Source organism: Apostichopus japonicus, chromosome 2 (assembly GCF_037975245.1).
Source record: "Apostichopus japonicus isolate 1M-3 chromosome 2, ASM3797524v1, whole genome shotgun sequence".
Lineage (NCBI taxonomy): Eukaryota > Metazoa > Echinodermata > Holothuroidea > Aspidochirotida > Stichopodidae > Apostichopus > Apostichopus japonicus.
This window is the reverse complement of record NC_092562.1, coordinates 20,999,704-21,014,471: the sequence shown is the minus strand read 5'-3', so window position 1 is coordinate 21,014,471 and position 14,768 is coordinate 20,999,704. Positions and strand designations below refer to the sequence as shown.

Below are 14,768 nucleotides of genomic sequence, written 5' to 3'. Positions count from 1 at the left end.
GCCCACAGTTAAAAATATATTTCTACACAGCCCGTCTGTATTCTATTAACTAATTTGAAAATGGGCTGTAAATTTTACCAGGCTCCCCAGCCCACCGGCCCATCGGTCCACCGGCCCACCGGGCATTGCCCAAATGCCCGTGTGGCCAGTCCGCCACTGACCACAACCCTATTAACGACATCGATATTCCCGATTTATCGCCGAAACTCAAAGTTTATCTCAAAATTTGGCTTGTCATATACGTCCAGACAAGTGTGAAACTTTCTGCAAGTTGTACTTCTCCTCAATGCGCTACGCACTGCACAATAACTTGAAAGAGTAACCAATTTCTTTCTGAGCTACAGGAAGTTGGCACTGATTACGTCATTTTGATATCATGTAAATGTGTGCACTTATTTTTCGGGACTCGACTATTATACAGTGCGTAGTACCCATCCACAAGTTCCGGCTTGGGTATTAAGGGTAGCCTAGCGGATCAGAGATCGAAGTGGCTTGCCTGGGCGAAATTTGAAGGGCAATGTAATTGCGGAAGATAGACCTAAGCTACAGCACAACCAGGTCAAACTTCACTTAAGCCTACAAACTGAGCAAAGCTAGCGTTAGTTAGATATCAGGGAAGGTTGAACTTACTGGTTGCTCATGCTAACGCTCTGCCACGGTGAATTAGGGTACAACAATTTTAAGATGTCAACAAGCCCTTGAGTGTAACTATAATTAAGTTAGGCTTAGTTAGGCTAGGCAACATATCACTATGCTGAATGGCAGTATGCATTCAAATGAAAGGAATCCGAAACAGGAAGCGCCAATTGAAGTACCACTACTATGTGGAAATATCTCTATATTGCAATCAGCCTTGGTGTTACTGTTAGTGTTAGCTTAGGCTTAGTCAGTCGTGTGGGGCCTGGGTGAAAGGGGCCATTGCAAAGTGGAATTTTGGCATGTGTCCACCAGTTACTAGTTATAGTATTAGTAGCTTTGGCTGTTTGTCTCCTTAAAATAAATCTTTAATGAGCTGTTTGTTTTCCTCTCTTAAGAGTAAGGTTAAAAAAATTGTCAGAAACACTGCAGCACATGGCTTGTTTGAAGGCCATGTAGGCTAAACTTTTCCTGATTTGCTTAGGTTCATATTTTGATGGAAATGGGGTTGAAATTGGTAATGAACGTTTCAGTAAGTGCTCAAGCAGAAGGACAAAGATATCCCTGTGCTGTTCTTCCGTTTACATAAAATTTGAGGTTTGAGTCCACAGCTCTGCTAAAGAAGATGATGTTAGTCCTAGCTTAATTATTGGCCAGCTATATTTTAAAGCCATGATTAAAGGCATTGAAGACTCGCCCCAAACCGCGTGCGGCCATCTGAGAAAGTTAACATTCTGTTGCTTGTGACGTTTTGTTCGTGTCGCTACAAAATGCAGACAGTAATGAAACGTGATACCTTGTTATCTTTAGCTGGACCTGAGTTGTCCATCGCTGTATCGTTCATACACTGTGATGTGGGTATTGACCCCAGCTGTATGTACTGACTGTACACTAGTGTCTAATTACTGACGGTAGCAAGCTGTGTGTGTATTTTCTGGGACCGATGGTGGTGTCTAACACTTCAATTACACCTCATTCGAAACTAGGTCAGATTACCGGCATTAGACGTTCCTTTTTGCGCGAGTCTTCACACCCTTTAATTTTTGGCCAGCTATATTTTAAAGCCATGATTAATATTCCAAGCAATACCACTTATTGCAGCACCATGTGGACAGAGATGCACTTGTAATTCAACTATTTGCTAATTGTGCTATTGTAAAGTTGTGCTTGATATGTAATGTTGAGGGTTATTCTGTTAATTCACTGTGATAGCTAGAATGTATACCAACTACATGCCCAATTTTATTTTTATAGGAGGATGGAGGGGCGGGGGGGGGGGGAGGTGGGGGTGGAGTAAGATTTTAAGTTACAGATTGGTGATCTGGGGGAAGGTTCCAAGTGGAGGGCTTGTCTCAGGGACTTGGGTGAGGTGTCCAAGGCGAGGGATGCTCTCTTCCCCATTGAGAAATGTTTTGTATTAAATAAGCTACTTTTCTTAAAAAGGCAAAATAGTGTGCATGTACAAGGAACATTTATTTTCAAGAACACTCAATAGGTTGGTAAGACAATAAAAGTCCTATTATGTCCCCACCCCCCCCCCCTCCATCCAAATCCAAGTTCTGTCAGTAAACCTACAAACATTTTCTTGAAAAAGATTGATGAAGGTTTCAGAATCCTATCCCTGTTTATGTTGTACATTTCATCTTTTAAGATATGTTTTACATAATAAATAGTTGTATTGTGTGTGTGTATGTATGTATGTGTGTGTATGTATGGGTGTATGGGTGTATGTGTGTATGTATTTAAGATCCTCGCGAAGAAGCCATTATTGGCTATCAAAGCCGCAAGCTGACCGAAGCCAGTCTCTTAGATTCATATTTTAACGTCCATGATTATGAATTGTCAATTGTCAACAACTCTGTAACTGGACAACATACATTAATCTTGGAGTGACTCGAACTCGGGACCTTATGATTGAAAGGCACTGGCGTTAGCCACTGAGCTAACACTCCCCTTAAGGAATGGATGGGCCATAACCAGTGGCGAACTGGCCACACAGGCATTTGGGCAATGCCCGGTGGCCTGATGGGCTGGTGGGCTGGGGAGCCTGGTAAAATTTACAGCCATTTTTCACAGTAGTTAATAGAATACAGACGTCATGTAAGACTGTCCTCGATCTCTGCTGCTAAAAGGTGCTCCAACCTTTTCACCGATGCTTACAAGAGCATTGGGCTTGCCTACAAGCTGCTGGTAACGCTACCTGTGTCTCAAGTGGCATGTGAACATTCTTTCTCTGCCTTGAAGAGACTCAAAAACTGTTTGATGAAGTACAATGACACAAGAACATATCTTGAGGCTTTCATGTTGATGTCTGTGGAAAACAGGATCTTGGCCAAACTTGACACTAAAAATATCTTTGATGGTGTGGCTGCCAGAGGCAGCGAACTGCGTAGGCTCCTACTTTCGTAGACATGACATGTGCTCGTGTTATTGTCTTAACTGTCCTCAGTTTAATCAAGTGTTGCTTCTGGAAGTTATTTTTGGGTCTTTTTTTAAAGGATTATTGTAACCTACAAAATTGAGAAATATAGCACCATTTTGCATCTAGGCTTTCCTTAACTTCAAACAAATCTCAATAAGGGAGGGGTTCACCCCCTCCCCTTAGACCCCTCCCCCAGGACGGCGATCACTAGACCAAGTCCCCCCTTGGCCATAACCCATTTTAATTGTCGTTTTTCCTTTTTTTAATTGTTAGTATTTTATTTTGATCATTTGGAACCACTGAGCTAACACTCCCTTAGTGAACATTGTGTTGTGATACAAGTCCTGAGGTTGATGGTTTTAAATCGCAGTAAAACAATTCACTTTGATTTCTTCCATACACAGATAATACGAAATATCTAGCAGACCTGTGGGAATTACAAAAGAAGTGAAATCAGATTTCTGCAAATTTCCAAGTTGGTTACCGCATAAAAATGATGAATGGTGATATCCCATCGGCCTGAGGTACTGCTGTCGCTGAGCAAGCCAATATTAAGTTACTGAGATTGTTAATAGTCAGTTTTCAACAAGTGATTATTAGCATATAAGCATGTAAGTTGTGATTCATTTAAAGATGCATGTACAGTAAGTTTAATTTACCATTAAACGTTGTTAGGTTAACCCAGTCAATAATTCTCCAAGTATATTTTTATTCTTTTCATTCATCGATGGAGACAATATGAATCTTGGCGATGGTGATTTTTGTGGGTATTTGATGCCTTGGCTTTTAGACTCAAACGAGAAAGCTTGGATTTACTTTGTACATGTTTTAATATTTGCACAGTGTATCCACTTTATTGTGTATAATGAACACTATCATTGTCTGCAGAGGTCATTTGAGGTCAACAGAGGCCGAATTCTGAAAAATTTAAAATCAAAACCTATTACTTTGAAAACGGTCTGTTTATCCACCGACTGTACAGTATGTATAGTACAGGTAACCCTAATGTTTTGCAGCTAGGTCAGTAGAGGTGTAATTCTGAAAACCTTGTCAACTCGCTAACTCAAAGAGAAAAGCATGGATATACTTGAAACATAGCGTAATATATGTACAGTGTAACCTCTTCATTGAGTATAAGAACCTTACTGTTTTGTGCAGAGGTCAAAGGTCATTTGAGAACAACAGAAGTTATACAGTCTGAAATGTAAAAAATTGTAAATATGGGTAAGGAATCACTAAGCTAAAGTTCTTTCCTGTGGGTTTATTCTAATCTGACAAATCATTCTTATAGAGGATGGTCATATGGGGATATCAACTCAGGGTGACTTTAAAGCCATTAAAAGTTGATTGTTTTGCCATTTGCAATATTTTTTTTTATAGCAATTGGCAGCAGCTTGCAGCAAATTTACTTCACTCTTAGAACACTGTAAAAGAGACTTTTCGTTCTTCTTCTCCTTTAGCTCCTCAAGATGTTGTGGCTGTCACTTGGTACGGGACTGCTGAGCAGTTTTATACTCTTTTCATATGTCAAAGGTACAGAACATATGATGAAACATTATCGTTGGATCTTCGTGTGCTTGGGACTGCTCCCCATCTCGTTGGTCTATTCTGCAGTCCTGTATCTTCGCAATCTCCTCGTCTTTAAACTCAAGAGCGCACCACAGAGACATCAATGGAGGGTAGATGGAGTGTCCCAACAGGTAAACAAAGATAACGTCAGTTTTTTTTTTCCCAGAGTGATTGTGCTAATTTTTGGATATTTTATTCCTCTTCTCATTCACACTGATTTCATTCTCAGACTGTCTTCGTAGGGTGAGAGCAGAGAGCAAAATTTTATAGTTACGCGGTGTCATTTTGTACAACATGATTTTTTGTCTCATCTGAGCTGAGAGCTTGACAAAAAGTAACTATACTCATTTCATTGGGAACGTACCAAACTTGGCATGTACTTCCCAACTTAACTTCATTGCCATGTAAAACTTAGGCCTACAGTATGAGCACTCTTTTAGTGACCATATTATACTGGTCAACTTTGTTTGTTTACTTACCCCCTCTAATAAGCCTCTGGTTAGAGTAATCCAGATTGCATTGATGGAATTATTCATCCACTTTGTATAGTTTCTATACACATGCTAATTAGGTTACCTTTGAAAGTACCTACGCTGGTATATAAGGGACACACATATGGCCACTCAACCTCTTCTCCTCATGTTCTGCAGACAGTTAAGATACTGACAACAGTTATTACTTATTTACATCTTTTACCTTAGACATTGCAGTTTACTCAGGGCATGTTCACCCTGTGTTTATCTCATTAAGAGAGTGGTTATAGGAGAGGGTGGATACTACATTTATATTTGTATTGCCTTACTTATTAGGAGTTATTGCGTGTCTAGTCTGCATCATATTTATTCGGTAGATCTACCTCGCGCTAGCGCTATAGTTGCGAAGCCATACTTTGACCATACACAGCTCACACATCTAGGCCAATTACTGGAGAGTTGAACCAGTCAATTAAAATAGTCAGAGGGGCGACTGGTTCGTCGGAGGATCATTTAGAAACATAGTTGTCGAGAGTAAGTATAACTTAAAATTATATTTAACCTCTTCACTCTCGGCCTCACCCAAACATATTTCAAAAGGTCTGAAATTAATCCCTTGAAAATAAGTGTTTCAATAATCTCAAAAAACGTGTGACTGGTGGGTAGTGTATAGTAATATATGTACGGTACTCTCTCTGACATTAAACTCGAGTTCTGCATCCTCTCTCACAGATCAAGGACTGGATCAAGTCCGGGAGTCAGAAGAAGCTATGTACCGCTCGGCCGGGTTGGCAGACGACGAGCCTGCGAGTCGGATTATACAAAAAGACGCACAGAAACATAAACATCAACATGGTGGATATCCTGGACGTCGATACCGATGGGAGAATTGTCAGATGTGAACCACTTGTGACCATGGGCCAAATAACAGCTTTACTTAGCCCTATGGGGTGGTCCTTACCAGTACTACCAGAGTTAGACGATCTCACAGTCGGTAAAGATATCCTTTTATCTTTCTTTCCTTGCAAAATCCTCGCATAGTTTCATATAAGTTGCTCTGTGTTCTTCAATCCTGTACCTGTCTTTATGTAATTGATGTACTGTAATCTGCCAACAGTAGTAAGTTTACAATATAACAAATTCAATTATAATACCTGTTTTGGTACGATATAATCCCACATATAATACAAAATCATCAGCATGAAATGCTAAGTTTCATTTCAAGACATGGTGGAAAAGCTGCAAGTTGACAAAAAAAATTGTGATTGTTTTGGTTGATGAGATTAATTAATGCTAAATGAAAAAGTTAAAATGGGAATATAAAAATCTGCTGCCTTTGACAATAGCTTTGTTTCTGCTGTATTGTCTGTTTTGCTGTGGAGTGGCTGCTGGTAAAAGGAGATTTCTCTTACAAAAGATTTGTTACTGGGAATAGCTTCTTGTATCCTAAAGTAATGAACTTCTTAGCAATTTTATTTTTGTCTGCTGAATGTAATATTAACTTCCATGTTTTTTTTTTTGGCACTTGAGGTGGTACTGACATAAATCATTTACTGTTTATTTATTATTATTATTATTATTATTTTTTTAACCAGGTGGTATGGTGATGGGGGTGGGCATCGAGAGTTCGTCTCACAAACATGGACTATTCCAACACATCTGTGAAGCTTTTGAAGTTGTCTTGGGTAATGGAGACGTTGTCAAGTGTTCCAAGGTGAGAATTGGTGTGTAATTAAGCTAGAGTACGATGTTGTAAAAGTAAGTCCTCTCGGGTTGGTGGGTTAAGCTAGAGTACGATGTTGTAGAAGTAAGTCCTCTCTGGGTTGGTGTGTAAAGCTAGAGTATGATGTTGTAGAAGTAAGTCCTCTCTGGTTTGGTGTGTAAAACTATTGCACAATGTTGTAGAAGTAAGTCTTCTCTGGGTTGGTGGGTTAAGCTAGAGTACGATGTTGTAGAAGTAAGTCCTCTCTGGGTTGGTGGGTTAAGCTAGAATACGATGTTGTAGAAGTAAGTCCTCTCTGGTTTGGTGTGTAAAACTATTGCACAATGTTGTAGAAGTAAGTCTTCTCTGGGTTGGTGGGTTAAGCTAGAGTACGATGTTGTAGAAGTAAGTCCTCTCTGGTTTGGTGTGTAAAACTATTTCACAATGTTGTAGAAGTAAGTCCTCTCTGGTTTGGTGTGTAAAACTATTTCACAATGTTGTAGAAGTAAGTCCTCTATGGTTTGGTGTGTAAAACTATTGCACAATGTTGTAGAAGTAAGTCCTCTCTGGTTTGGTGTGTAAAACTATTGCACAATGTTGTAGAAGTAAGTCCTCTATAGTTTGGTGTGTAAAACTATTGCACAATGTTGTAGAAGTAAGTCCTCTATGGTTTGGTGTGTAAAACTATTGCACAATGTTGTAGAAGTAAGTCCTCTCTGGTTTGGTGTGTAAAACTATTTCACAATGTTGTAGAAGTAAGTCCTCTATGGTTTGGTGTGTAAAACTATTGCACAATGTTGTAGAAATAAGTCCTCTATGGTTTGGTGTGTAAAACTAATACGTGTACACTAAACGGGGATATCACTCAGTGAATATATACCGTATTTCCGTATTTATAACACAACGTTGCAAAGATTTGTTAAAAGTTTCGGAAATCTCACATGAAGGGGCAGGATTATTTTATTTAATGAGATAAGTATCTCTATTCATGAAGAAAGGACATCATGTTTGAGTGCCATGTTTTTGACTTTTATTTTTCTGTCCGACATTATTTTCTCATCAGGAGGAAAACGCTGACTTATTTCACTCCATACCCTGGTCTTACGGTACGCTATGTTTCCTTGTCTCGGTGGACATCAGAATTGTACCGATTCAGAGTTACGTCCGTTTGGAGTACCGTCCCACTAAGACCAGACAGCAGACGGTTCAGGTTTTCAAAGAGCAGACCTGTAAAGAAGATGGAAACGATTTCGTGGAAGGCCTGATGTTTGGCGAAAACGAGGCGGTGGTCATGACAGGGACGCTGACAGAAGATGTGGAGGCCGACAAAGTATGACTTAGATGTTCTATTTTTATGTCCTTAAAAAGGAAGTAGCTGAATAATTAATCATAATATGCCAAAGGAGTAGTCAGCTTTCACAAGTTGTTATATTGAGTCTTAATATTGAGTTGTAACATCAAGTCAGGATGAGTCCTAATATTGAGCCGGAAGGAGTAACTAATTGAAGATTTCATGTAGAACAAAGAGCATTTCTAATCCAATAATGAATTTCCTCCAAATAGCTTTATATGCGATGCGGTCTGTGCACTTGCTTTTACCTTTTCTGTATGGATCATTAACAAACATTCCTTTTGTAACTTTTCCATCCCTTATTGATAAAGTAGATTTAAAAATCTAATATCTTGTTGCAACAACCATGGCACTTTTCCACCCTCTAATATTAATCAACAGATCAATAAGATTGGTAATTTTTACAAGCCCTGGTTTTACAAGCATGTTGAAGGTATTATGAAGACTGGATACTGCGTAGAATACATACCACTGAGAGACTACTACCATCGACACTCTAGAAGTATCTTCTGGGAAATGCAGGTAAGTGATAACAAATCTACCCCAACCTACCCCTCTCCACCCCCCCTTCCCCCAAAAATTCAGGTCAGTATTGGTATGGGGTTGGTGGCCAATCCACAAACTTTCTGTTTCTATGAGTGAACACAACTTAACATTCTATACAGCAACACAGAAAAATACTACTGCAACACATAAATGTTCATATTGGAAGTCTGGGAACAGTCTCAGCAAATATTTGTGAACACTCTACTTTCTGCAACCTACATCTTTAGCTTTCCCTGGTTGAAAAAAATGGGAACATGGTAGGGACAGAGAACGACAGACACATTTCCAATTACTTCTTCAAGTTACATATTGAAACTTACTTGCTTGATGTAAATCTCATTCTGTGGTATCCCTTTATGTAACTTTATAATCACATAACTTTGTAGTTTTCATAGGAACAAAAAGACTCTTACCCCTGCTCCCCCTCTTTCTCCACCCCCTCCCCAAACCTTATACCTTATAACTTCCCTAAACCAAAATTTCATACTATATGTAATAAATGAATGTTACATCATAAAAGTTGCCACGCTTTTTTCTCCCTGTTACACATGTAACTCAATTGGGTTTTACATTATTTAGTATTTGAGAACTTTGATATTATAATAATAAGCTACATTATTTAATGACGTATCTTTAACCTCAACACATCTCAGTTTTCTTTGAAAATTATTTTCTATAAATATAAATCCATTTTACTCTGTGGTTTAGCTAAGGTTTGAGGAGCACCAGTTCCAAAGCTAGAGCTTGGGCCATTCACCCCACTTCATCTAAAATGCACTTGACCCTAGGCCTGTAGCCAGATTTAGGTTTTTTTTGGGGGGGGGTGGGGAGGGGGCATGAATCTTAGCATGTGGTCTATCCTAGGGGAGGGTTCCAAGGAAAACTTTATTTGGGTAAGTGGGCATACTAATAGATAGATGCACAAGGGCTCTATTGTTGTCAATATTTTAAACTGCATCTTTTACAATCTTGAGTAATTTTGATCAAAATGTAAAATAACATGGGGGTTATCCTTTGATTCTACCCCCCCCCCCAACCGCAAGGGATCTGCTCCTGTATGTTGCGCATATTGAATCAACTAAATTGTTCTCGACAAACATGACTGCTGGTTAGTTGCCTTCCGTTTGGTCAATATTTTGCAACCAACCCTTGGAAAGCCCCCTTGACGTTTGGGGACCCTTGTACAATGAATCTCTTGAACCATCTGTTACTCCATGGCTAAACTGCTTGAGTTTTTCAGAGGGGCCAAGGCTGTCACACATCACTGTATCTCTCACTTCTACAATTTAACAAAAGAAGTTTATCTTAATTCTTACGGTTTTAATACTCAAATGTGTTAGAAAATCTTCAACCTTCTTTGAATTTTTTCCCCCATGCTAACAGGACATCATCCCTTTTGGTAACCACCCCATCTTCAGGTACTTATTCGGTTGGCTTTTGCCAATTAAAATATCGCTCCTAAAACTCACCCAAACCAAGACCTTGAGAGAGCTGTATAAGAAGCGGCATATCGTACAGGATATGCTGGTACCTCTCGATGACTTTGAAGATGCCCTCAAGTGCTTTCATCAAGAAATCAAGGTATTAAAGAAAGTGTTGAAATTAATTGTCCGAAAGTGATTCAACCATTGGTTATTAAAAGTATTATAAAGTATTATAATCTTATTTTGACTTTATTTGACGAGCTTATTGACTATCATTTCCACTGCAATAAAGCACCTTATTTATTCAGTTATTTTTTTTGTGCATTTGGATGTCACTTTATGGAAACATTATCGTTCACAACTGAGTAATATTACTCATAAAGAGACTGCTAATGATCAAACTTAGTTAGATAGGTTGCTAGTTTTGTTCACCAAGGGAAAAACTTTAATAGATGTGTAGGTGATGGCTACATTCAGTTAATTCTAGAAATGTTGTAATGTACAGGAGTAGTAACAGTATTCTCTACTCGTTCACTCACTCACTTTGCCATCTCGATATGTTTACGATAAATGACAAGCAAAGGCTCAAACCAAAATTTTAAAACCTTTTGACCTATTCTTCACTTATTTGATTTAGCTAGTGGAACTTCAATAATTAAGGGATTTTATGTATCAAATATAAAGGTGGTTTAAAGTCAAATGAAACAGGTTACTAAAAGTCTTGCAGAGTTTGTATATATATGTGTGTGTCGGTATGTCTATAGTGCCGTAATGGTTGTATTGGTATACATCCGTTAAGCTCAAGGAGATAGCTATACCAATTCTTTACTATTAAATGGTTGTTTTAAAACAGCTGAGATAACACTCTCACTGCAATTGTTTGAAGACAAAAAAATGGAGGCCCTGTTTTGATTGGGATTTGGTAAGCGGTGGAGCAATTTTTCGGCACAATGGGAGCTAGTGTATCAGCTAATTTATTATCCTGGGCCTTTTTAGATCGAGAAGGAAAAGGGGTTGGAAGGGGGGAAGTTGGGGGGGGTGAGGTAAGTTGCATATGATGGTTCTCTCTATAGCAAGGCCAATATTTTATTTATGTGCAATACATGATATTCAATCTGAGTTTGAGGGTCTTTGCCAGAATTCATGGAGGGGATGATGATACTCAAGCCAACTGTGAATCTCCAGGAAGCCATCTTACTGTATATTACTGTATATTTTCACTTTTGTTTAAGAAAAAATAATATACTTATCATATGATAAAAAATTAAATGTATCCATACCACTACTTTGCAGATGTATCCACTTTGGATATGTCCTTTCAAGTTACCAGCTAATCCAGGGATGGTTCATCCCCATAGCAACCAAGAGGAGCTCTATGTAGATATCGGTGCCTATGGCAACCCTGGTACTGCCGACTTTCACTATTCAGACACCGTGCGCAGGATTGAGAAATTTGTGCGGGATCGACACGGGTGAGAATAGATGCATCATGGTCATTCATAACCTGCGTAAATCAGTTTTTTATTAATTGTAAAATAAATGTCGGCTTAATAGAAATTTTTTTTAAGTGACCACCTAGTGCTGTTGAACTGAAAGAAAATGGACCAACTTGCCAGTGCCATGGTAATCTTGTCAAATGGAAAATTTTCCAACTTTTTGTCACGGTTAAACAGGGTTATACTGTCTGGCCGAGAGTTGAATCACTCTTTACTAGTTTCTTGCTGATTAACCTTTATTTCGGTCAATTTTTTCCCCCGCATGATGTCTCTGTTTGGTCAAATTGCAATCTTAATTTGAATATTATTGAGTAGGTTCGGTAAAATCTGTTGACCTTAACCTAAACATTTCCTTTAAAACATCATAAAATCTGTTAATTGTAGTCTAAAAAACAAAGTTGTCACTATTAAGCAACTCTCAAAACATCAGTAAAGGCCAGCTGGTATCTTGTAAAAGCAGATTTACAAAATTCTAGCTTACTCTGCATATATGAATGTGGGCACAGTGTGGGCTTACAAGTGATATCAGATTGTAGGGACAAAACAGTAATCAATTGCACATGATTTTTGGCTTCGAGAAGAAACACTGAGTAATGTTTGCGTAGAACGTTAATTGCAATACTTTACTCATCAAAGTGAATCAGACAGAATACATGAATTAACTCACGTAAGTTTAAGTATTGAAAGCTTGGGAAACCAGCTGTTTTATGGGTACAGTGTGTCTTCAATATCAAAAGAGGCTAGAATTCCTTGTTGAAACTGCAATGTGCTCCATTGTGAACCTAGATATTATTTCAATGTTGCTTGATGTTTATCAATTGACTGGTGATAGCTCCCTGGTCAAAAACTCTTCTCCTGAAATGGTACTTAATGTGGATATTTTGCCATTTCATAGTTTTCAGATGCTGTACGCCGACTGTTTCATGACCAGAGAAGAGTTTCGCGTCATGTTCGACCACTCCCTCTACGATAAAGTACGCAAAGATTTGCAATGTGAAGACGCCTTCCCAGAAGTCTACGACAAAATATGTCAGAGTGCGAGGTATTAGTGGACTTTTATTTTTTATTCCAAGCCACAAAGTTTGGTCAAATTTTTTATTGTCTTACGCTTAATTTTTGGAAAATTCACAAGTGCTTTTTTAATATATTTGTAAAGTCACAAACACAATTTTACAGTTGTTTGAATAGCATAGTTAGTCATTTTGTATCTGTTCATTTCTATATTAATGAGCAAAAGTTCCACTTTTGGCAATATCCTTTTTCGGTTAACGATACTGTGTATCTGCTGGTTAGGCATCGTCTCGGACAGAAAAAGCTTCTACAACTGCAAAATCCCCTGCAGCAAGGCTGAATCAATATCAGATAATGCAGCTCGGCACATTTTGACAGACCAACAGTGATTGGTTGCGTGAAAATGCAGCTGGCACTAAATATTATCCTATGCAGAATGCTGCAGCCTCTTGTACTTGTTTGAAAAAAAAATGAGGCTGTTTTTTAAGAATTTGGGAGTGATTATTTCACCTTATAACAGTGAAGGTTAAGATTTGACTGGAGTTGCAATTTGTTGTTGAAAAACTTACATTTCTTTTTTACTTAAATTTGTATCTTTAAACATTTTTAAGCTATTTGCACTTATTTATTATACATTGTTTTAAACAAGAATGTATCTGCTTGTTGTTGTCTTCAGATATTTCACACAAAACATTTAAGGTTTAATAGTAGATTATTTGATTTTCAGTATTTATGGAAACGATGTTTTAAATAATGAATGAATGTTGTGTATTCATAAAATGGCAAAATGGGCAACCTGCTCAACAATTGCATAGATGTATTTTATTGCACACACAGGAACCATATTATTTTATATATGAGAAAGTCCAGAGCCTTCAAAAACCACAAAATTTGAATATTTAATTAATTTCACTGGTGTATATTAAGGCTACATAAGGGGTCTTAAGGTCAAAGGTCATTTTAATGCTTTATGCTGTTAACATTGCCATTATTATCTCGTTATATCATCATCATCTCATTCTTGCAATATGTATTTAGTAATCATCATCTCATTCATGCAGCACATATTCAATTTGTATTTAGCATTCAATATGTAGTCAGTATTTATGCAATATAAGTGCAATTAGGTTATAGCTCCTCACATGTTCTGAACAGTTCATGAAAGCAGAATTATATATTTGTTTCATAAGTCTTCCATATATTTGTAAATGTAACATATTTTTTCTGAACTGTTAGCTCCTTCCATAGTTCAGAAAAATGTTTTGTACTTGCAAATACAATGCTCTGTTAGCTTTAGGATGCAAAAATCAAAGAGCTGATGCTAGAATAGGACTCCATGCTTGCGAATGAAAACCTCATCAGCTGTAGGACGCAAAAACCAAAGAACTTTTGGCTAGAATAGGACTTGATGCTTGAGAATACAAACCTTCATCAGCTTGCTGTAGGATGCAAAAGACCAAAGAACTTTTAGCTAGAATAGGAATAATGATGCAGACCGTGGCATATTATTTACAATGAAAGGGCATGTTATTATTGTGAGTTGTAACAATTGTTTGTTTCAGATGTGCAAACAGGACATTCTTCAAACGATTCATTCATCAAGGTTATCAGTGTTTACCTAGCAAATATGCTAGAAATTCAAAGAATGGTCACACAGGTTCAAAGTTAAGCAGTTACTTATTACCCATGATGCTCCTCTCCCTTAGCATTTTTCTCTGTACGTTGATTTCCTTTCACATGTCGATGATGTTCCTTAAATGTTTGGGATTGATACATAGGGGTTAGATGTTCCCTACGAGCACTTTGGAAGTTTTTGGCAAAAATCGGACGGCAATACTCTTACCAGTAAATGACTCAAATAAAGGTCAAATAAAGGTCAAAGTCAAAACAAGGTCATTGCTTCTCTAAATTGAGAAAGATGATTAAAAGTGTGGTGCCTTCAGTTAAGTTTAATAATCTCACAGAAACAGCCAGATGCTTTCTCAGCAAGTGTGTGATGACTGTGCAATTTTTTATACAACTCTTCCATCTTTTCCACAACTTAAAGCAAAGTTTAACTCTTACCATTCTGCCAAGGTTTGTATCTTAATTGTTGATGATATATAAACAAAACAATAATTGTGTTGACCTGTGCATCT

The 14,768-nt window shown here is 37.9% G+C and overlaps 1 protein-coding gene across 3 annotated transcripts; it reads left to right on the top strand.

Moving 5' to 3' along the window:
- Positions 1-402: 402 nt before the first annotated feature.
- Positions 403-13,319, top strand: LOC139981856 (delta(24)-sterol reductase-like). 3 transcript variants are annotated; one of them, XM_071994319.1, is made up of 10 exons: positions 403-558; positions 3,463-3,669; positions 4,519-4,758; positions 5,833-6,094; positions 6,696-6,814; positions 7,866-8,132; positions 8,535-8,675; positions 10,083-10,280; positions 11,417-11,595; positions 12,515-13,319. In XM_071994319.1, exons 3-10 carry the CDS (start codon positions 4,528-4,530, stop codon positions 12,666-12,668), a joined length of 1,551 nt encoding a protein of 516 aa, XP_071850420.1. In that variant the 5' UTR covers positions 403-558; positions 3,463-3,669; positions 4,519-4,527; the 3' UTR covers positions 12,669-13,319. The 3 variants fall into 3 exon arrangements, with proteins under 3 accessions (XP_071850420.1, XP_071850421.1, XP_071850419.1); XM_071994320.1 differs by having other exon boundaries at positions 432-658; XM_071994318.1 differs by having other exon boundaries at positions 432-668.
- The last annotated feature ends 1,449 nt before the right edge of the window (positions 13,320-14,768 follow it).

What these genes read in the sequence shown, in the direction of transcription:
- LOC139981856 (XM_071994319.1), top strand. Translation starts at nt 4,528, where the DNA reads ATGTTGTGGCTGTCACTTGGTACGGGACTGCTGAGCAGTTTTATACTC. An exon ending in TAGATGGAGTGTCCCAACAG is followed by an intron (nt 4,759 to 5,832) that starts GTAAACAAAGAT and finishes CCTCTCTCACAG; the next exon opens with ATCAAGGACTGGATCAAGTC. An exon ending in GTTAGACGATCTCACAGTCG is followed by an intron (nt 6,095 to 6,695) that starts GTAAAGATATCC and finishes TTTTTTAACCAG; the next exon opens with GTGGTATGGTGATGGGGGTG.